Source organism: Cynoglossus semilaevis, chromosome 3 (assembly GCF_000523025.1).
Source record: "Cynoglossus semilaevis isolate Cse_v1.0 chromosome 3, Cse_v1.0, whole genome shotgun sequence".
NCBI lineage: Eukaryota > Metazoa > Chordata > Actinopteri > Pleuronectiformes > Cynoglossidae > Cynoglossus > Cynoglossus semilaevis.
In genome coordinates, this window is record NC_024309.1 from 11,323,647 (window position 1) to 11,344,703 (window position 21,057).

The 21,057-nt window shown below is 44.7% G+C and overlaps 1 protein-coding gene across 12 annotated transcripts in view; it reads left to right on the forward strand.

Moving 5' to 3' along the window:
• Positions 1-20,675, forward strand: part of rreb1a (ras responsive element binding protein 1a) — a 44,525-nt gene extending 23,850 nt beyond the window's left edge. For 7 of the 12 annotated variants that reach the window (XM_025054584.1, XM_008308030.3, XM_025054585.1 and 4 more), the window contains 18 exons: positions 2,097-2,204; positions 2,281-2,494; positions 2,589-2,658; positions 3,280-3,369; positions 3,704-3,867; positions 7,474-7,612; positions 7,826-8,007; positions 9,911-10,100; positions 10,201-10,482; positions 10,608-11,064; positions 11,291-13,004; positions 13,112-13,302; positions 13,385-13,576; positions 13,676-13,837; positions 13,974-14,171; positions 14,300-14,478; positions 14,572-15,340; positions 15,655-20,675. In XM_025054584.1, the coding sequence (XP_024910352.1) occupies positions 2,097-2,204; positions 2,281-2,494; positions 2,589-2,658; positions 3,280-3,369; positions 3,704-3,867; positions 7,474-7,612; positions 7,826-8,007; positions 9,911-10,100; positions 10,201-10,482; positions 10,608-11,064; positions 11,291-13,004; positions 13,112-13,302; positions 13,385-13,576; positions 13,676-13,837; positions 13,974-14,171; positions 14,300-14,478; positions 14,572-15,340; positions 15,655-16,193 (5,840 nt within the window). In that variant the 3' untranslated portion in view covers positions 16,194-20,675. Of the gene's footprint in view, positions 1-2,096; positions 2,205-2,280; positions 2,495-2,588; positions 2,659-3,279; positions 3,370-3,703; positions 3,868-4,082; positions 4,100-5,788; positions 7,251-7,473; positions 7,613-7,825; positions 8,008-9,910; positions 10,101-10,200; positions 10,483-10,607; positions 11,065-11,290; positions 13,005-13,111; positions 13,303-13,384; positions 13,577-13,675; positions 13,838-13,973; positions 14,172-14,299; positions 14,479-14,571; positions 15,362-15,449; positions 15,634-15,654 lie in introns of those variants that run through there. The other 5 variants (XM_017031588.2, XM_017031589.2, XM_025054583.1 and 2 more) reach the window with 5 other exon arrangements.
• The last annotated feature ends 382 nt before the right edge of the window (positions 20,676-21,057 follow it).

The window sequence follows — 21,057 nt, forward strand, 5'->3', positions numbered from 1 at the left end:
TATTAATAAACCTTTATTTAAAACCTTCCCTTTAGCGCCACCAGCAGGTCCTGTGGGGTTTGTTTTTTTTTGTTTGTTTTTTTAAAGCTTCCTTCTCCAGTTTCATCCTCGTCTTCACTTCTCTCCTAGCAGTTGATTTTTATTTTATTATCCTCCATCCTCCTTTCTTATTGCAAACTCCTAATCCCCTCTTCGTCGTCTTCCTCCTCCTCTTCTTCTTCTCTCCATCCTTGCCTCCTCCCCTTCTCCTCCTCTCCTCCTCTTCCAACCATCTGTTGCTGTTCGTTTTTGCAGACTGAAAAAAAAGTGCTGGCTCTGCGCTCTGTAGCCAATCACAGCATTGCCCCGTGTGTGTGTGTGTGTGTGTGTGTGTGTGTATGTGTGTATAAGCACACCAGTGCACCTGCCACGACCATGTTACAGTTTGTCATGTAAGAGCAGTGATAGGAGAGGTCAGTGGAAACTCCCACACACACACAATCACACACTCACACACACTCACACACACACACAGACTGGGCCAGTTGTCACCAGTCACTCGCAGAGCTCCACTCGTCTCCTCCTCATCTGTGACTTAGTTCTTAACCTTTAACCACAACAACTCTTTCTAAAATCAGACTCTGATTCTTACTGCTGATGCTCCACTCTTTAATAATCCACCCTTTTGTTTCTGATGTAATTAATTTCATAATGTAAACTCTAGTGTAAAGAGTCGTCGTCCCTGTCATGAAGATCCTCCTCTGCTCAGCTGTATTTGTATTTTTCTTTTCTTCCTTTAAATCTGGGAGGATTTAATTTTTTGTGCTTGAATTTTTAAAATAAATCTGGGAGGATTTTTTTACAGCAAATTTAATTTTTTGTGCTTGAATTTAAAAAAGAAATGACATTAAAACTACAACTGCAGTTGTCTGTGGGTTAGATAAAAATAAATAAATAAAAGGAAGAATCCAATAAAAGCTGCTCTCTGTAGACTGTAAAAGAATGAAATTCAACACTGTCTGCAGATACTGGCGAAAGAGAAAAAAAAAAGGAACCTGTTGAAACGTACAATTTGTTGGATTTAAAAGAAAAAAGAAAAAGATTATCTATTAAATTAGTATTTCGCTGCATCAGCTCCTGCGTTTGATTTTTCCTCTTTTCACAAAACTCCCTTCAACTTTTCATCTCTGTCTCACTCTGTCTTCTTCTTCTCTCTGTTGATGCTGCTCTGTTCATCTTTCATCAAGGTTTTTTTTTTTTATCCTTTGCACCAGGAATGTATACACACACACTCACACACACACATGTATCCGTACACCCTTAGAGTGAGCTTTGCCGAGCTGCAGGAGGAAGTGGTCACTTCTGGAGAGCGACTTCCTGTGGGGGCTGCCAGACAGGAAATGCCAATTAACTTTTCTTCTTTTGCTCTCTCCTCGGAGAGAACTTGACTCTGTCTCATCCTTCTCCCACTCTGTGATTGTCCCTGACGTGCCGTCCTCTCTTTGCTGTTGTGCGTTCCTCCGTGTCTCATGGCCGTGCTGCAGGCAGGTGTTATGACGCCGTGTTTTCAGCCCTCTGGTCCAGTGGGCGAACAGCCAAAGCTGCTCTTATAGATTAAAGGTCACGACGGCTCCCTCTCTCTGTTCGTTCCCTTTTTTTTTTTTTTCATCAGAAAGATGATTCTCAAGAAAACACCGGGAGTGTATAAAGAAAAGGGAAACATGCACACATGGAGCTGGCATTTTATTTTGTCGTGAGTCCTCTCTGCTGACAACATGGTGATGTTATCATAGGTCGACGTGATGGGCCGTCGTTTGACTGTTCCATTAATTAAGGTGTTTAATTGACATGTACTGATGGAAGGCAATGAGAGTGAGGTAATTAAGGTGTTTAATTGACATGTACTTATGGAAGGCAATGAGAGTGAGGAAAAAAAAGAAATCAGGATTTGTAGACAAATTAATACTGAATAATAGAAAAAAAGCAAAAAGGAATAGTTGTCAAAAGGGAATTAGTGGTGAAACTAAATAGCGTCGTTGACTCGTTGGTTGGACAGATGTATTGAGACTGAATTTGTTGGGAAAAAAATCAATTAAATGTGTATTTTCTTTTTCCAGCAATCATGGAAAACTCAACGGAGGAGGCGCAAGAAGGAGGTGCCAAAGCACTAAAAAATGAGGAGGAAGAGGCAGAGTTATCTGAGAAGACACAAAAAAACCTCAAAGGTACAAAGAAGCAAAACCAAAAGTTGAAAGTTACGTTTAGGAGAAGTCAGGTGTCACAACGGACTTCCTCTTTCAGGAGCCGTCAATGGAACGAAGGAGGCGGCAGAGAGCGGAGGAGGAAAGCTGCAAAATGGAGACCGAGGAGGAGGGGCTGAAGGAGGCGACCTGTCCTCCATCAACTCCATGATGTCCACAGTGATGATGGCTGCAGAGAGCATCAACGGCGGAGGAGACGGAGAAGGAGAGAGTGCTGTCACCTCCGCCAACTCCTCTGCTGTGCCCTCGCCCAGGTGTGACCGCGGTTTCTGACTCACCTTTGGCGACAAGTTGCTGTTTTCTTTTTTTAAAACATGGTTTTAATATTTTCATCTGCTCTCATCAAAGCCCCTCGCCCAGCAAGTCCCTCCCCTCAGCCATGAGAGCTCCACCCAGCCGCGGCGCACGGCGCAATCAGGTACCTGAAAGTCTTTATCCAAACCTTGACGAATACTTTTTACTTGGTACTTTCATTTTCTCTCCTCCCCCTCTGTCTCCCCCCCTCCCCTACCGACCATGTGACCACTTCCCCTTTTTTCTGTTCTCTCTCTTCCTTTGTTCTTTATCTCCCCTCTCTCCTCTCTCCTCGCTCTTTTCTTTCCTTTCTTCCATTTGGATCTCCCGTTACTTTTCTCCCACTCTTCCTTGTCTCTCACCCTCTCCTCACGCTGTCCTTCTGTCCTCTCGCCTCCTCCCTGTGCTTCCTCTCCTTGTTTTCCTTCTCTTTCGCCTCCCCATCATGCACTGGGACATTCTTTCTTGCTGCCTCATCATTTCCTGCAACAGAAACAGGAAAAGGAAAGTGTGTGTGTTTGCGTGTGTGTGTGTGTGCAAGTGATGTGAGGGGAAACTGTCCTACAATGCATCAGTGCGTGTCACTGATGTTTGTGGACAAACAGGTGTGTTCACCCTCGTGTCATGTGACCAACAGAATTCTGTCGTGACACACACAACAACAAAGACACTGAGGCTTTACTGACTCTAAAGGAATTAGACCTGTAACACGTGTGTGTGTGTGTGTGTGTTTGTGTGTTTGCAGGACACCAAAGACGACAGTACAGCATATATTTGTCCGCTGTGTGATAAGAACTGTCAGTCCCAGCACCAGCTCACTATGCACATCAGACAGGTAAAAAAAAAAACACAAACACTTCAATACACCTTTAATCTGAAGAGATCGTCTCCAGGAACAGTTTAAAAACTAACAACTTCATATCAGGGAATGTCCACGACTTCATAACAAAATACTCTCTGCTTTATTTCATCATTACATGTGGGGGATTTTAGTGGCTTACTTCCTTTGATGTTCCACAGTTAAAACATTTGAGTAGATGCAGCAGCAGCAGCAGCAGCTGCAGCAGTGACCACTACATTGTTGATTATTCCCCACTGACCAAATTGTCCTCGTGGACTCGTATTTACCCCTGAGTTTTTGTCACATGCGCTGATCTTGACCCATGCAGCACAACGCAGACACTGGAGCGACGGATCACTCCTGCAGCATCTGTGGGAAATGTCTGAGCTCGGCCTCATCGCTGGACAGACACATGCTGGTCCACAGTGGAGAGAGACCGTACAAATGTCTCGTCTGTGGACAGACGTTCACCACCAACGGCAACATGCACAGGTATAGACACACACACACACACACACACACCTGGACATCAGTGTTGAACTTTCCAGAGATATTGTTGTGTTGGCTTCAAGAGTTGATTTGTCAAAGTATCCGAACGTGTTGTTGTTGTTGTTGTTGTTGTTGTGTTATGGTGAAATTCATAGGTTGTACAGACAGGAGTGAATGTGGGTGGTGTGAATGGAGTGAATGGTGTGAATTGAACCACCAACGGCAACATGCACAGGTATAGACACACACACACACACACACACACACCTGGACATCAGTGTTGAACTTTCCAGAGATATTGTTGTGTTGGCTTCAAGAGTTGATTTGTCAAAGTATCAGAACGTGTTGTTGTTGTTGTTGTTGTTGTTGTTGTTGTTGTGTTATGGTGTATGGTGAAATTCATAGGTTGTACAGACAGGACTGAGTGGAGTGAATGGAGTGACCGGTTGTGACTGGTTGTGACTGGGCTAAAGGCTAAAGGCTAAACTGAAGCGTTTGCGTCCCTGATTGCTCAGTGGTTCTGTTGACATTGTTTACACTGTCGTGTGATGAGAGATTAAAACTTTGAAATTGCTCTGGTGGAAAACCAACCCTGATTGCGAGTAAATGCACACACATATACACACACACACACACACACACACTTTAATACCTTGGGCACAGGAAACGGGCGTTTAAGGCCGTCTCCAGTCAAATGTTCTGAAAGTGTGTGTGCGTAAGACTGGGAGTTGATGCTTTAAAGTAGTCTTCCAACTTCCTGTGCAACCCCCCATCTCACACACACATACACACACACACACACACTCAGCTTCAGGGACCGTTGGATTTGACGGTGGAGGCTGGACTTCACTGATAAACGACTGGGTGTTTGTCAGCATGTGTTTGTTTGAGTCAGTGTGTGTGTGTGTTTTTAACTGACATCAAAGCCACTTTTTTAACCGGCTCCCACTTTCATTCAAATTGACCTAAGTTTTAAAACGTAAACTGGAGACACGTTGGCCCTGTGTGAGTCCTGAGGCAGGACTGGGGTTTGGCTGCAGCTCACGACTCTTCAAAGTCCTGTTCACCAAAGAAAGCTGAGTTCAGTTAAAGGCCTGTTAGTTTGGTCCAGTACAGCAGAAGATGCTGGAACCCCATGTGACCCCAACGTAACCAAATACTCATTTTTTCCATTGAAACAAAGTGTGTTTGTTTGAAAACAAATGTTTGCTGAATCGTTTTTCCCTGCAGCAATGCAAAAAAAAACAAAAAAATCACACCTGTGCTTAGTCGAAGCATCCATGTTTTTCCATATAAATAAAATGAGCACTTCTGTTTTTTCCTAACTATAAATGAACTGTGCACCTTCAACACGCTGTCTTAAAACAGCTGCACACTTTCTAACTTCTCTAAAGGAAACAGAGTCATTCTAATCACCGAGGTTCCTCCTGAACTCGCCTGCCGCAGCTTTAAAGTTGACCGTCTGGTTTGTCAAGTCCCTGCACTTTGTGTCTGCTGAAAGACAAACTGATCGCTTTCTGAAACAACAGCTCGGCCTCCTGCAGGCTGGATGCTGATTTCCATCAACACGCCCTGGAAATGGTTGCGTCACTTTTTTTTTCTTTCCCTTTTTTCCAAATCCTGTGAGAACAGTAAACCAGAAAGAGAGAGAGAGAGAGACAGAGAGAGAGAGAGAGAGGGAGAGGGAGAGGGAGGAGGCAAAAAGATGGGGAAAAGGAAAAGAAGTGTAGAAACTTCTGGAACACACATGAAGTTCTGCACCTTTCTTCTTCTCTTCTCTTCTGCTCATTTACAAGTCAAACTGCAGCAGAGTGGGAGTCTGTGCGAGGCCTGCTTTTCCAGGCTGCTGTAGGAAAATAAAGAGGAGGCCTGTCTGGATGGAGGGAGGAACAGAGGAGGGAGGGAGGGTGGGAGAGGAGGAATCCATTTTGCAGCAGAGCATCCTTTGAAATGTGAAACGTGAGATTTTCCTACACGAGCGTCTTTAGTCAGAGGGAGGGAGAGAAGGATGGAAAGAAGGAAGAATCCCATCCACAAGTGGTTTAAAAACAGGCTCAAAAGTTGAGGAGCAAAGGATTCAGGGAAGAGAAAAGGAGACGTAGGGAAGGAGTAAATGTGTTTCCAACAAAAGGAGAATCCATTTTGTGTCACAGCATCCCTGAAACATGAAACTGTAGTTTTTGTCTCGTGAAAGTTGCGTGTGGGCGGCAAACTATTTGCTGGCCCAGAAATAAAAGTTTTTTTTTTTTATTTATAAATGTAAAGGAACAAAACCATCTCCAAGAAGTTGGAGATGGTTGTATGGATGAATTCTTGTTTCAATTTTGTCTATAACAAACTTGTTTATCAGACGCCCTCTATAGGTCAGCAGCTGATAGTGACACATTGACCTGGGTGCAGGAGGTTAAAGTTGGTGTTAAAATGATTGAATCATTCGTAGCTTTGAACAAACTGATGAAAAGTCGCACATGGTTTAGTGTAGTGACAAAAAGGAACCACACGAGGTAGCAGTGACTGTGTTACAGTAACAAAATATAGTAAATGAATAGTGTTAGCTAAATCTATGTGTAAGGTGCTGCTGCATTCTGGGTAATGTAGGCCTGGAGTTGGAAGTTATGGCCTGTTTGTGTGTCTGTGTTGACAGAGTCTATGTCAGGTCATCTGACCAGCATGTGATGGCAGCAAAGGTGTCATGTTACACAGTAGTTCTAAAAGAGAATCAATGAATAAAGAAGGCAGGACAAAAGGGACGGGGGGTGAAAAAGAAAAAAGAGGAAGGGAGGAAAAGAAAGGAGAAAGGAGGTGAGGAGAGAGGTGTCAGGGCTAATAATAGAGAGGCACAGGCGGCGAGCTGGACGCCCATAACAGGTCCTGACAGAGTCAGCAGATCTGAGACCAGCTGACGGGAAGTTGCTGATCAGGAGCAGGACTTGACACAGCCAATCAGAGAACAAGATTTCCAAGGCCCAAAGTGTATGGTCGGCCCAGAGCATGACCAATCAGAGAGCAAGAGAACCACGTGTACTGATTCAGTGCACACACACATAGCTGGCCTATGTCACCATGGCAACCTCAGTCAACCACAAGATGAATGAAGAAACATCAAGACTTCAAAGCCAAAGTGATGGTTTCCTGGAGTTTGGTCGTGTGACGATGACACTAACAGTTAGTCCTACCTGCACCAGAAGTCCCAAACCTACAGACAGGCTGTCGATGACGAGAGAATCAAGTCTGAAATTCATTTGAACAAAGACTGAAATGATCAGTCAATAATTTCGTCAGTATCTAAAAAAATATCTTCACTTTTATATCCGACTGTTGGAGCTTAGAACAACAGGAAACTAACGGCTACAGAAGCTGATCTGTAACTGCCTACCTCCAGTCAGGTTGATTTGTTTTCTAAAGGAATTAAATAATACATTTACTGTTGCCTACGGTTGTATTTGAACAATTTTCTTGTATTTTATCATTTATTTAAGACTGACAATTTAGTCCAAATAAAACCCAGACCCATCATTTATTTAAGACTGACAATTTAGTAAATACTTTAGTCCAAATAAAACACAGACCTGCTTATTTTTTTATTTTTTATTATTTTCCACCTTTTAGACATATGAAAATCCATGACAAGGATCCAGCCACTGGGATGCTCCCCATTTGCCCACCCACCATCGCCAAACGCCGCCGTCCATCTGCCAAGAGGAGACTGGGAGAGGATGAGAACGGCGATGAGCCGCCCAGCAAGAAGGTGATGGTTTTTAACGTCTTGAACGGTCAGGGTCAGTCAGGGTTTAAATGTGATGCAAAATTAGGAAACAGAAGGAAAGTGAACCAGGTTAAACTGACCATGGGGGGTCGCTGTCTTTTAGTTCTTCAAACTGCAGTTCCATTATTTGATTTTTTTTGAAGCAGGGTGAAGAAATGTCCACTAACATTGTGTTTGGTTTGCGTGTGTGTTCAGGTGCTGGACGACCCTGCAGGAGCATCAACAGCAGAGGAGGCCGCAGCAGCGATGGCGGCGTCCGCCGCCTCGGCCCGTGGTTTAGAGGAGGAGCTGCTGCCCTGTCCAATCTGCTTCAAGACCTGCGGCTCCAGACTGGAGCTGGACGCTCACATGGACACACACCCGGACACGGCACTGAGGTGCGTGTGTGCACACTCGACCGCACACAGACACACACACACACACACAAGAGGACAGAAGAGGAGGAGGAGGAGGCTAATAAGTCAGCCGTGGATGAGAGAGCCACAGACAGAGAGGATAACTTAATAAGTGACACACAGAGAGGGGAGAAGGGGGACAAGGGGGAGGGAAAGGAGATTTTAGGTCGTGCTCGGCCAGTCCTCGTCTCTATGACAACACCCTCCTGCCCTGAAAAAAGGATACCCTGTGTCGCTCGGGCAACCTAACTCCTAACAACAGCCCCGAGAGAAAGAAAAGAGAAAAGAAAGACGCAATAAAAGAATAACGGTAGAGCAAAATTTAAAGAAACAAAAAACCTTAAAAGAAAAGAGTAGCAAATGGAGGAGAAGGTGATTAAAGAAAAACTCAAAGGCATCAATGGACGAATGTGATGAAAGGGGGAAAAAAGACAAAACAAAAGTTGAAATGAGGAATGGAGAACAGATTTAGAACAAACATTATTCCAGCAAAACAACAATATTGGAGCTTTGTCATTGGTTGGCAGGTTTTTGGTCTTAATCAGTCATAACATAAGGGTAATAGAAAAGGATGGATGGATGGAGAGCATCAGCAGCGTTGAGCTTGTTATGAAGCAGAAGGAATATTTAGCTTTAAATCCTGAGTAAGCAGCCGGTAAGAGGATCTGAGTGTGTGTGTGTGTGTGAGTGTGTGTGTGTGTGTTAGACGCAGGGACAGGGGGAGATCTTATTCGCTTGCGTCACTTAAAGCTTTGTCAACTTAAGAAAAGGTACGATCACTCCAGTTCAGCGATGGATCGTCGTCATGGTAACGAGATGCTGTCCCATGACTTGACCACAGAGCCGACCTCCCACCGTGTCCGCAGTTCATCAACTCAGTCTAACAAAAATGATAAAATATGGCTTCAAATAAAGTTTTAAAGTTTTACATTTTTTAAAAATTAATTAATTAATTAATTAATTAATTTTACATTATCTAGAAACTTTCCGGACAATAACTGGGAAATGATTAGAGAAGGCTTTAAAATTTTCAAAAGAAATAAAATTGGAAATGTGTCATGTTTTATATGATGTAATTAAATGTAAGAGTGAGAACAAAAGGATGGAGGAGAAGGTGGTGGTGATGGTGGCACACACACACACACACACACCACTATACCTAAAATCCTCTGACAAAGAGTCTGAGGGGATTACACACAGCTTAAACACACACACACACACACACGTGGATGTGATAAGAGTGTGTGATTGTGACAGACTCGGAGCAGCTGTCCTTTCTGTGAATAAAGGGATAATTCATGTTTTTTTTTAAGTGCCTGTGGTAAAAAAAAAACCCAAACTTTTCTGCGGAGGCTGTTGTCAGGCCGAGAAGCTCTGAGAGGCAACGAGTCGAGACATCGCTTCACTCTGTGGTGTCTCTACACACACCGCTCCATCCGGCAGTTAAACAGATTTCTCACAAAAGGAAATTGCATTTTGTAAAGCTCTTACTTCCCCTAACACCAAGGAGAAAATCACTGATGCTGCATCGTATTTTCAGTATTTAAAATGTAAATCTAAACTAAATCTGTTTGAAGCTGATTTTTCTTTAAAAAAAAAGAGGGAAAAAAACGAAAAAGAAAACACTCTTTTTCTCGCACTAAACTCTTTAACTCCACCATTTCATGCCAGGATTTTTAGCTGATTCAAACCATCAGTCTGATTCTGATGTGCAGAGGCACAAACACAGAGATATGACTCCACCCAGTGGCCACAAAGTAAAACAGTGTCATGATGACGTGCTGAAAAAGAACCTGCTGGAATGAAATCCATTTGACTGTATCATTTTTATTTTGTTGTTGTTGTTGATGGTGTACGCTTTAACTTCATCGTCTTCACCCTCCAGGTGTGATCTCTGTTGCCTCTCTTTTCGAACTCACCGTGGCTTGTTGCGTCACAACGCCGCGGTTCATAAAGTCCTCCCCCAGGATCCCAGCGGTCGTCCCTTCATCCAGAACAACCCCTCCATCCCCACTGGCTTCAATGATCTTGCCTTCATCGACTTCTCTTGCAAAAAGTTTGCTCACATTGCACAGGTGATGTCACAGACCCACGGTCCACGTCTGTTTTAGAACCAAACTTTTTTTTTTTTTTTTTTTTTTTACTTAGTCTTTTTTCCCTTATTTTGTCATCCAGGTTTGGTGCGAGACAAACCTCCGTCGTTGCATTAGTAAATTTCACCGCTTTGTCTGCGAAAGCTGCGACAAGGCGTTCCCCCTGCGCTCCGCCCTGGACCTACACAAAACCATGTCCCACACTGACAAGTCTCCTGAAACGGTGGAATGTAAGGAACAAGTGGAAGAAGTGAAATCCATGGACATTGACACAGAGGACAATGGTCCAGCAGAAGACACAGACGTGAAGTTTTCTGAACAGTCCGACTTCCTTAATGCTCTCGGTCTTCAGCACGTTTCTACGGTGAGATCTGAGATTATTTTGGTTACATCATAACCACATAACGTACAGTAAAACGTGCGTGTCTTAGTTATACACCCTCCACCTTTGGGAATTTCCTTTTAACAAATTCTGGATTTCTCTACCAGGTAAAGTCCGGTCCAACAGATGATGAGATCCACCAGGCCCACCTGGACAGCATCAAGGTGATCCACGTGGAGCCGCCACGCTCCAGTCTTCCCCAGGAGCCGGCGTCTTCCTTCCTGTCTGGTGGACTGGGCCTGACCCTGGGTCTTGGTGGGCTGGCAGCGCTGAGTATCCCCCTGCTGGAGGCCTCTGCCCTGCAGGGTCTGACTCAGAAAGACGCCCTCAGTCTTCTGTCCATGCAGCCCTTCCAGACGGGCTTCCTCCTGCAGCCTGACGGAGTGGCTGCCACAGCAAGCTCTGCTCCGTCCGGTGCCAAACCCGGTGAGGCAGCTGGAGCTGGAATAATGGAACTTCCAGCAGATTTCCAGCAGATCCTGAAGGTGGCCACGACAGCACCCAATCAGATTAGTGTGACACTTCCATCTTTGGCCAAAGCTCCTGTATTCGCTGGAGGTCAAGGTTGGTGTTACTTTTATTTCTGATATTTTTGAATGTTGAGTAATTAGCAGAAATTTGTGAAAGAACATCACGTCCTTCCTTTATTTGAGTAACATCCTTGAAAAAAATTAATGCAATAAAATCAACGCTCTCTTCTTCTCCCGTGAAAGAACATCACGTCCTTCCTTTATTCGAGGAACATCCTTGAAAAAATTAATAATCAACGCTCTCTTCTTCTCCCATCCAGGTCAGGTCCAGGCTCAGAAAGCCATGCCTACGTTGAAGCCCAAACCTCCCATCACCCCTCGCACCAGCCTCACAGCAACAACACCTCCCCCTCTCCAGAGTTCCCAGCAGGCCTCACTGGGCTGCATCAGCCCCAGCCTGCCACCTCCCACTCCCATCCTCTTTAAAACTCCTTCCTCGTCCACTACTTTGGCAGACAGCGCAGGGCACATGGAGCCTGGGTCCATTGGCGACACCCAGCTGTCCGATTCACCGCCAGCGGCCACCACAGCTGTTCAGGAGGAGACGGCTCTTGGCGGTAAAAAACCAGGAACCAAAGGAGGCAACAACGCCAACGCGGGTTCTAAAGGCTCGTTCCCGTGTCGTTTCTGCGACCAGGTGTTTGCCTACTCTGGTGTCCTGCAGGCCCACATGCGCTTCCACCTTGGCATCCTGCCTCACCAGTGCAACATCTGCGACTATGTGGCCCCAGACAAAGCTACACTGATCCGACACTTGAGGACGCACAGCGGCGAGCGGCCGTACGTCTGCCGGGTCTGTCATTATCCTTTCACTGTCAAGGCCAACTGTGAGCGCCACCTCAGGAAGAAGCACGCCAAGACCTCCAGGAAGGAGATAGAGAAGAACATTAAGTACGTCACCTCCACCACTACTATAAACATCCCGTCATCAATCACTAACTCCACCCAGGACATGGAGACCGGCTGCAACGGAGCGGAGACGACCTGCAAGTTCTGTGGCGAGGACCTCAAGAACTACCGGGCCCTGCAGATCCACCTGCGTACTCACAACGGCTGCCAGAAGAAGCCGTTTGAGTGTCGGCGCTGCGGCGCCGCCTTCCTGGCCAAACGCAACTGCATCCACCACCTGCTGAAGCAGCATCCTGAGGTCCAGGAGAGGGAGATTGAGGACCACATCGCTACACTTCAGCCCCCCGCCGTCCCCATCACCGCTGTGGCCCCTGTACGAGGCGCTCTGGTCAGTCCCATGGTGCTGAACGGGATCAGTCAGCCTCCGCTCCAGATGCTCCAAGCAGTGAAGACGGAGGACCTGACCGGTGTTGTCTATACTTCAGAGCTGGACCAGCCGCTGGACTTCTCTGCTAAAGGTCGCGCAGCAGCGAACCAGACAGTGTCTCCGGGGGTGAAAATTGAGAGCGTCTCTCCCACGTTCGACTGCTCCGTCCTGGACCAGCCCATCGATCTGTCCATTCCCAGCAAGAGGCAGCGCAGAGAGGCTAACGAAGACAAGAAAGAAATCAAGACGGAGCAGAACGGCAGCAGTATTTTGGAGCAGCAGCAACAAACTTTGGCGGCATCCAAAGATGAGAAGTCTGCAAACAGCCTCCACACTCACCCACAGCTCTGTTACCAACTCCCCCCTGGATCAACTCCTCCTCCCGCTTCCATCCCCAACCTCAGCAACTCTGCTCGAGCCCAGCGCCTTAAACCGCTTCTGCCCAAACCCTCGTCGTCCTCCACCTCCTCCTCCTCACCTTCCACTACACTGAAAGAGCTCCCTCCTCTGGCCTCCATTGCTCAGATCATTCACTCTGTCTCTGGAGCTCCAGACCTCCTGAAGAGAGAGGCTTCTTCAATGGACTGCAAACCTCAGGCGCTCGTTTCTTCCTCTCAGTCTGACTCGGCCACAGACGCTCCAGGACTCGTTTCTGGTCTGGATACACAGAATGAAGACGTGTCTGAGGGGTCATCCAGGTTTGTCAACTTTAGATGAGCTTCACCTACCTGTCTGACACACATGCTCATTTATTCAAGTGTAAATGTTTTATAGATATAAATATATATTTTTTCATATTCTTCAGGAAACGGTCGAGAAAGAAACATGCTTCTATCACAGGGAGAGAGAAAACTCTTGTCAACAGCAGCAGCAACAACATAGACCTGGAATCCAGTGGCGAGTTCGCCAGTGTGGAGAAAATGCTCGCCACCACCGACGCCAACAAGTTCAGCACCTACCTCCAGACTGGAGCCGCAGACCTCGGAGGAAAGAGAGGTAGAGATGAGAAAACTGATGACTGTGTGATTCAAAGGAGGAGTGACGGTCTTTAACGGTTCTTTACTGTTCCCAAACCCAGAAGACGATAAAATGGTAGGAGGTGAGGACAAAGACGGAGGAGCCAAGGACGACGTAAAGACGGCAGCTACGTCTCAGGCCAAAGGGAAGAAGAACGCGTACTCCAACTCTGTCCAGAAGATGACCTGCCCCTTCTGCCCCAGAGTCTTCCCCTGGGCCAGCTCCCTGCAGAGACACATGCTAACACACACTGGTACACACTTGTCTTTAAACCTGTTTGGACTCTGAGCCTCCGTCTGTCTCCGTCTCCATCTCCTTGTCCTCACCTTTGGTTCTTCCTCCTTCCCTTCAGGCCAGAAACCATTCCCATGTCCAAAATGCGATGCATTCTTTTCCACCAAGTCCAACTGTGAGCGCCACCTGCTGAGGAAACACGGTGTCACGCACAGGATTCTGAGGCGCAATGGCGCCTTGGTGAAAAAAGAAGGAGAAGAAGGTTCACACGAGAGCGCAGGTCAGGAAAAAAAAAAACAAACTATTAGACTGGTCCATTCTGGCATGATTTTGTTTTTATTTGAACATTTTTTCCATTATTTTTGGCTGCAATGAAACTTGGAATGAATTGAATTTGTTGTTGTTGTTTCTCTCAGAGAGTCAGTCAGAGACGGAGCAGGCCTCACCAGAGGCACATGACCTCACCAGCAGCGCCCCCTCCACTAGTCCCACACCTTTGTCCCAGAGCCCTGGTCCTGTGTCCGAGGACCCTGACCCTAAACCAAAGAGTCCCTCACCTCTCCAAGAGACCAGGTTGATGACACCACAGAGCCCCACCCCTAAAGAAAACCAAGGTTTATACTTAAATCATGAGAGGACTTTTCTGATGTTCAAAAAAAGTCTTGTTGTTCACTCCAATAATATTTGAAATATTAATAACTCCTCCTGTTATTTTTGTTGTTCTGTTTTGTTTTATTTTTAGCCCTGAGTCCAGATCCAACAGTTATGAAACAACCAGAGACAGAGGTCCCTGAGCAGCAGGGGGCGACAGAGAACAACAGCGATGACACCAGCAACAAAACTAGCAAAAGCAATAACAACATCAGCAACAGCGAAAGCAAAGATAACACTGACAGCAATAACTGTAGCAACGGCAGCAAGGTGACAACTGCAGGAGATCTTTAAGGTTTTGTTAAAGTTTTTAAAAGTCTGGTTTGTAATTGTTGTTGTTATGAATTGCTGTTGTTTGTACAGGTGGAGGGTGATGACGACGACTGCCACAGCAACAAAAGTCTGGACCTGAACTTTGGGAAGAAAATGATCGATTTTAAACTTTCAACACCAACGACATCTGTTCAGGAAGAACCGAGCCCAATGCTCTCCTCCTCGTCCCCCTCCTCCGCCTCCTGCTCCTCCACACACGCTCCTCAAGTATTGACAGAGAGTCCAGAGAAAGAGCAGGAGCACCAGAGTGAAGCCACCTCCTCCTCTACCTCGCCCTCTGCTGGCAGCGCCGTGTCAAAGCAGCAGCCTGAATACAAACACGTGTGTCGAGTTTGTAAAAAGAGTTTCCGCTACGCCACCACACTCGCTCGCCACGAGAGGGCGCACCTCTGTGAGGAGACGCCGGCTTCTGCACCACCTGAGGAGACCTCCGCTGTGGCAGAGGAGGTCACAGAAAGCATTGACACCAAAGCAACAGAGGAGGAGCAGAAGGAGGATGAGCATAAGGCGGAGGAGCAGCAGAAAGAGGAGGAGCAGACTGAGCTGGAGGCAGACGTGGAGATGGAAGTGGACAGTGGAGACGTAAGGGGAGGTGAGAGTGAGGCAGCAGAGAGTGAAGAGTCAGAGGAGGAGCAGGAGGAAAAGAGGAGCGACGAGGAGGAGGCGTCAGAACCAAAGAGTCTGGAGGGAGGAGCGTCAACAGGAGGACGGACCGACAAGAGGAAGAAGCTCTGTGACATCTGCAACAAACGGTTTTGGTCCCTGCAGGATCTGACCAGACACATGAGGTCACACACAGGTAACACACACACACACACAGGTAACACACACACAGGCGCTGAAACTCACAAACAAGCACAAACACGCCCCCCCGCGGGAGCTGACCCGACACATGAGGGCACACACAGGTAACACACACACACACACAGGTAACACACACACACAGGCGCTGAAACTCACAAACAAGCACAAACACGCCCTCATTCAGAGCAGATGATATCGGAGACTGTGCTCCTAACGTTTAATTAGCTCCAAAAAAGCCAGAAAGTAGCGACCAGAACAATCTCACGCTTGCATTATAAATGCGTGACATCTGGCGCCCTCTGTTTGCAGGCGAGCGTCCATACCAGTGCCAGACATGTGAGCGTACGTTCACACTGAAGCACAGCCTCGTCCGCCACCAGAGGGTGCACCGAAAAACAAGAGGAGCGCACAACAGCAATAACAACAACGACGACGCCGTCAGTGAAGACGGAGACACGGCGACGCCCACCTCCACCTGCCCGCCCTCAGAGAATGAGAGCGACTGTGGCAGCAACGCAGGAGCCACGGCCAAGGAGCTGGAGGACGAAGACGCCAAGGAGGAGGTCGGCGACAGACTGCAGGAAAAACTAGAGACGGGGTCAGATGGAATATCCGAACATTGTGGGACGGAGCCACCCTCCATAGACAAAACCCAAGCTACTGACACAAAGACGACAACTACTAACGACAATTCCAAAGACCCGTCGTCCTCCAGCTCTCCTCCAGAGGACACCACCACAGTCCCTCCTGCAGATGGTTTAATCGAGGAGCTGATGGACATCCACGCCAAGCCACCTCTAGAGCAAATCCTTCCAAACGGAGAGCATCCTCTGGTGGGCGTGGACTGACGACCACCATCATAACCACAGTGCCAAACGGTGGATGATGACGAAGATGAGAAAACCAGCCCGGAGAGAGAATCTAACATTTTTCACAGAAAGACGAAAACCTCGTTTTCTTGAAGTGCCTTACTACTTAGTCTGACTTCGAAATTTTTTTGCTATATCTTTATCTACATTATTACGGAGGATGGATCTAATTTTTATAGCTTTTTATGATGACAATGATTTGCATTATCATATTTGTGAGGGGGAAATCTATATTTCAGCAATAAAAGAATAGAACTACAATTTGTTATTATGCTAGATTCTGTTCCAGAATTTATGATCAACGTAGGAGGCGCAAAGAGACTAAAAGTTAGCATCAGCGGCTGCGTCTAATGATATGGATCTTATGAACCTGTTGGACTGAGGGACGACAGACTGTTCACACAAGTGGCATCAGTCACTCCTCCTGGTCAGATGGCCATCTTACTGGGGAGCAGGGTCACCAGCAGGTGGCAGTGTCAGTAGCCATCAACTACTATGTGGCAGAGCAAGGTTTTTGTAACTGGAAAACACACAGAAAGGCTTTGATTTCAACCTCTGTACCGATTCACAAAAACACTGATAAACTTTAGAGAAGTCGCCTTAAATTCTGCGTGACGGTGCCGATCGTCGATCAAAGGGATCGATTTTTTTTTCTTTTTTTTTTGTTCAATAACAATCACACTATTGATCCTTTCAGTCTGTGAATCGGTGTTTGTTAATAATTTCTCCTTCACATTCGCAGTTGATTCCATGTGTGTGCATAAATGAAACATGAGGTTTTTTTTCCTGTTTGTGCGATTATCCGTATATTTGGTGACGGGAGGAAGGTTATGTACTTTTGTGGATTTTTTGTTTAAGATTACTGAACAAATCAAATTTTTGGTTGCGTATGTGTGTGAAGTGTGAAACTCCCACTTTCCCCTCTTTGTCATCCCCTTGTTCACGTAGGGTTTATTGCAGGGCCTCTTTTGTGCTTACGTTAACTTCCGCTAACACTTGACGCAGGTTCAGTTTACCTCAATCTCTGCTTTTTAACTGCAACCTTTGAAAGAAGAATCGAGTGGCGCCACCTGCAGGCAGACCAATATTTCCTGTCATCTCCTTCGTCAGGCTAGCAGGCTTGGCTAGTTCAAAGTTCGCCATGCCTTTGTAAATAACTATATAATAAAGGGGGCTTAGATTAAGATAACTACAGCTAGTTTGGGGGAAAATGGATGTCAAATATGGCGTTTAGTTTGTGCAAGGAACAGAACTCACCACTGTTTATAAAAGGGCTGACTGCGACTGAACCTAAGGCAAGCGCTACCTACGAACTGCAACAAAGCACCAACAATATTTTCGTTTCGTAGCGCTGTCAGTGGTGCGAAAGTTAAAATGTTCCTACTTGTGTGTGTCATTTGTGCGACATTCAGGTTGACTCTGGTGTGAAAGCACAGTAGCAACAGGCTGGCTGTCGTTAGCTAAAGTTAGCAAAGGCTTGGCTTTCTAAGGTTTTCTAAGTTGACATTGCTCTGCTGTGTTAGTTGACTATTGCTAGCGCCAAATCTTGAAAGGGAAAAGACAAACAGGCCATGTAGTGAAATCTTGTCATAAACGTTAGCTAACTATTTTTTAGTGTTATCGCAGTTTCTCCTAATCAGCCCCTGTAGCACACTTTCTTTAGCCTGTCTTCTGATAATGCTAAGTATGAACTTCTTTTCTGTACCTTCAACAATAGCTGATTTTTTTTTTAATTAAAAAGATCAGACACATTAAATGTCAACGTTGATATTTTTGACTTTTGAGACAATCAAACTTTTTTTTTTTTTAATAAAAAATGTAGTTTATGGTTCAAATCCAAACCCTAGTGTTTTACTACAATCGCTAGTTTAACATGGATAAGAGCACGGGAGGATGGATGGATGGTTGGATGATGGATGGATGAATGGATCAGTAAATTTTCTGTTCCTGTGAACCTGCCTCACTCACAAACAGAAGGGCTAACGTAGGTTAACCACCAAGCTAATGCTAACTCTCCTCGCGTCTACATTAAGACGTAACTGTTGAACACATCTAATCTTTTTCTTGTAGAAATAACAAACCGAAAACCTCAGTGTCGGTACAGCAACAACCATTGCCTTGTACTGACTTGTGAACATCACTAGCTTAAATACTTAGATGAAATCTGCTATTGCTACAGTTAAATATTGAGACGAGAGAGAAGATTGTTTTCTTCAGTTTTTGTCCTCAGTTGTTTATAATTTGTCATTTTAGTGAATTACGTCCCCAGCTGTATAAATGTCTGTGCAATTTCAGAATTTCTTTACTGACTTCTCTGTAACCTAATCATCTCAGGACGACAACTTTCCTATCAACTGGTGCCTTTGCCCTGTCAGCTAATTACCATCAAGCTAGTTAGCAGGAAGCATCCATTTTGTGATGTGGCATTTTCATATTTCTGAGTATCTATTTTAAAACACAAATATTAGAATTTTAACACCAAAAACTTTGTTCACCAGCGACGGTTAGTAAGAGCTGATAGATTCCAACACTGTCACAACTCTGTCTGATGCATATTTTAACCGATTCTGTGGCTACTGCTATTTAAAACGGCTGGATTTACTCCTTGCATGGGGCTAATGCTAAGCTAACTGTAATAATATGAATTCATTAGATCTGACAACAATTAAGGAAAATCAACGTAACAACTCTTAACCAAAGGTAGAAAATTGAACTACTACTATTTTTAACTTTGTGAAAAAGCTCTTTGTCTCTAGCAGCTGTTGTATGTCTGGTTTTTCTCTTTCTCTCCAGCGCCCCCCCACTGTCCTTCGGGAGTTAGCGCTTGTGTTTGTGTGACTGTGTGTGTTTTTTTTTGTTTTTTTTTTGTGAACATATGAATACTGGACTTCCATTAGAATGCACGTGGACTGTTTTTAAATGTATTTATTTGGAGCCCAGGCGTGTGCACGTATGTGTGTGTGTGTGTGTAAGTTTAGTCTCTACAGTGACTTGAGAAAAAAGCCATTTATTAATAAAAACTATCACGTCGATGCTGCAGAAACGATGGTTTTCAATGCGTCGTCGCAACTTTAGGGCAACAGCGCAGAGTCGCAGTTAGCAATAACGTAAAATCCCTCTGAATCCAAAACAAAAGCTTTATGATGTAGAGGTTCCTGGAACTAAGTCTGGGTCTGTTGTTGATTTTTAGTTTGGATGATCATTTTCTGTTGTGTTAATTTTAATTTTTTTTTTCTCTTTGACATATAAATAAATATATAAAACTGTGAAAATGTTTGTGTTCAATTAAAGGGTGTCTTTTAGGTTAGTATTTTTTTGTTTTTTTGTTTTGCATGTTAATCTAATTTGTTCAGTTAAATGATTTGTCTTTCTTCCATCTCTTTTTGTTATACATAAACCAACATGGACTTAATATATACACATATATTGACATATATGTATATTTCTTGCTCTCAGGGTCAGTGACGAAATCCATTTTCAGTTAAAAAGAAACGTCATGTTTTTTCCTGAGTTGCAAATGTCCTACAAATCCTGATGATTTTTTTTTCTTTAAATCAAAATTCAGAAATCTCGATCACTACATTCAGCACTTGACTGTGAACGCATCATCATCATCATCATCCAAAACACAGACGTGTCGTCATGTTTTTGTTGATAAGAAAACCTGGTGACGTGTGTGTGTATTTCCCTCTCTCAACATTTCTGGTTCTTTTTTATTTTCTCGGGTGATTTCTGAAGATTGAAACTTTTGTGGTCACAGGTTAAAGCCAGAGCGTATATTTAAAGACAAACGGGGAGAGAGAGAGAAATGTCTTGTTCTGTTTTTTGGTTTCCAAAAAGACACAGCAGTGTTCGACAAAGTCAAGACATGTAAATGTGTTCTGTATCAACTCACTAAGACACGGCAATAAAGATTATATTCAGAAAAGTGTGTAAATCCAGCACAATCAGTGTCTCTTTTATTAAGAAATATTGTGACACTTTTTGTTTTGTAAAATTTTATTATTAATAATAATAACTTTATTTGTTTTGCACATTTCATACAATCAATTTGAAGTGTCTTTGTGAGAAAAATAGTGCAGTTTTGTACAGTTTGTCGTTTTCTACCGGCGTTACAAACATCCAGCCGCTCTGAAGGACACGGTAAGTGAAATGGAAACATCGCTTTCCACCAGTTTCTGTTGTTGTTTGCGCAATCTAACCAGAACTAATCAGGTGTGCCTAACTGTCAGCTGTTGCTCAGTTTGCAGGAAGTCAAACCGAAGCTCGACCGTTGGACGTGTGGTGGATTTCCCTCGATTGAAATGTCGCCGATGATAACATCGACTAAGAGCTTGTGACGAACAAGAAGTGGACGTTCAGGATTGCCACGAGTCAATAACTTCATCATGCGATGCCAAATGTGCCTGCCGGGTGGACTGAGCTGTCGAGAATTCGTCAAACCTACGACAGCATGGAGCGGTGAGTACAGCATCTGTGCTTCTGCATGTGTTTCCCAAACGTGATGTTTATTGTTTGGTTAAAACCGTTGTCCGTTGAGCAAAATAATACAAGTGCATAATTTTAGTTGCATTTGGTCTCTAATTCATCTTAACTCCTATATATTAGACTAGACTAGCTGTAACAGAGTAGCCTATTTGTATTTGAAATATCGATTAAAAACAACTAGTTGCACATAGTTGGATGTATAACTCGTCCTATTTTGCATCAAATAATTTAAAGTAACTGTAACTTTGACTCAAAATAAATTTTAGTTACATTTTCTAAATACCAATAAGTTCCTGAACAGAGCTCCGAAAATAAATGTTTATCAGGTTTTTAACGACAAAAATGGACATAGCTA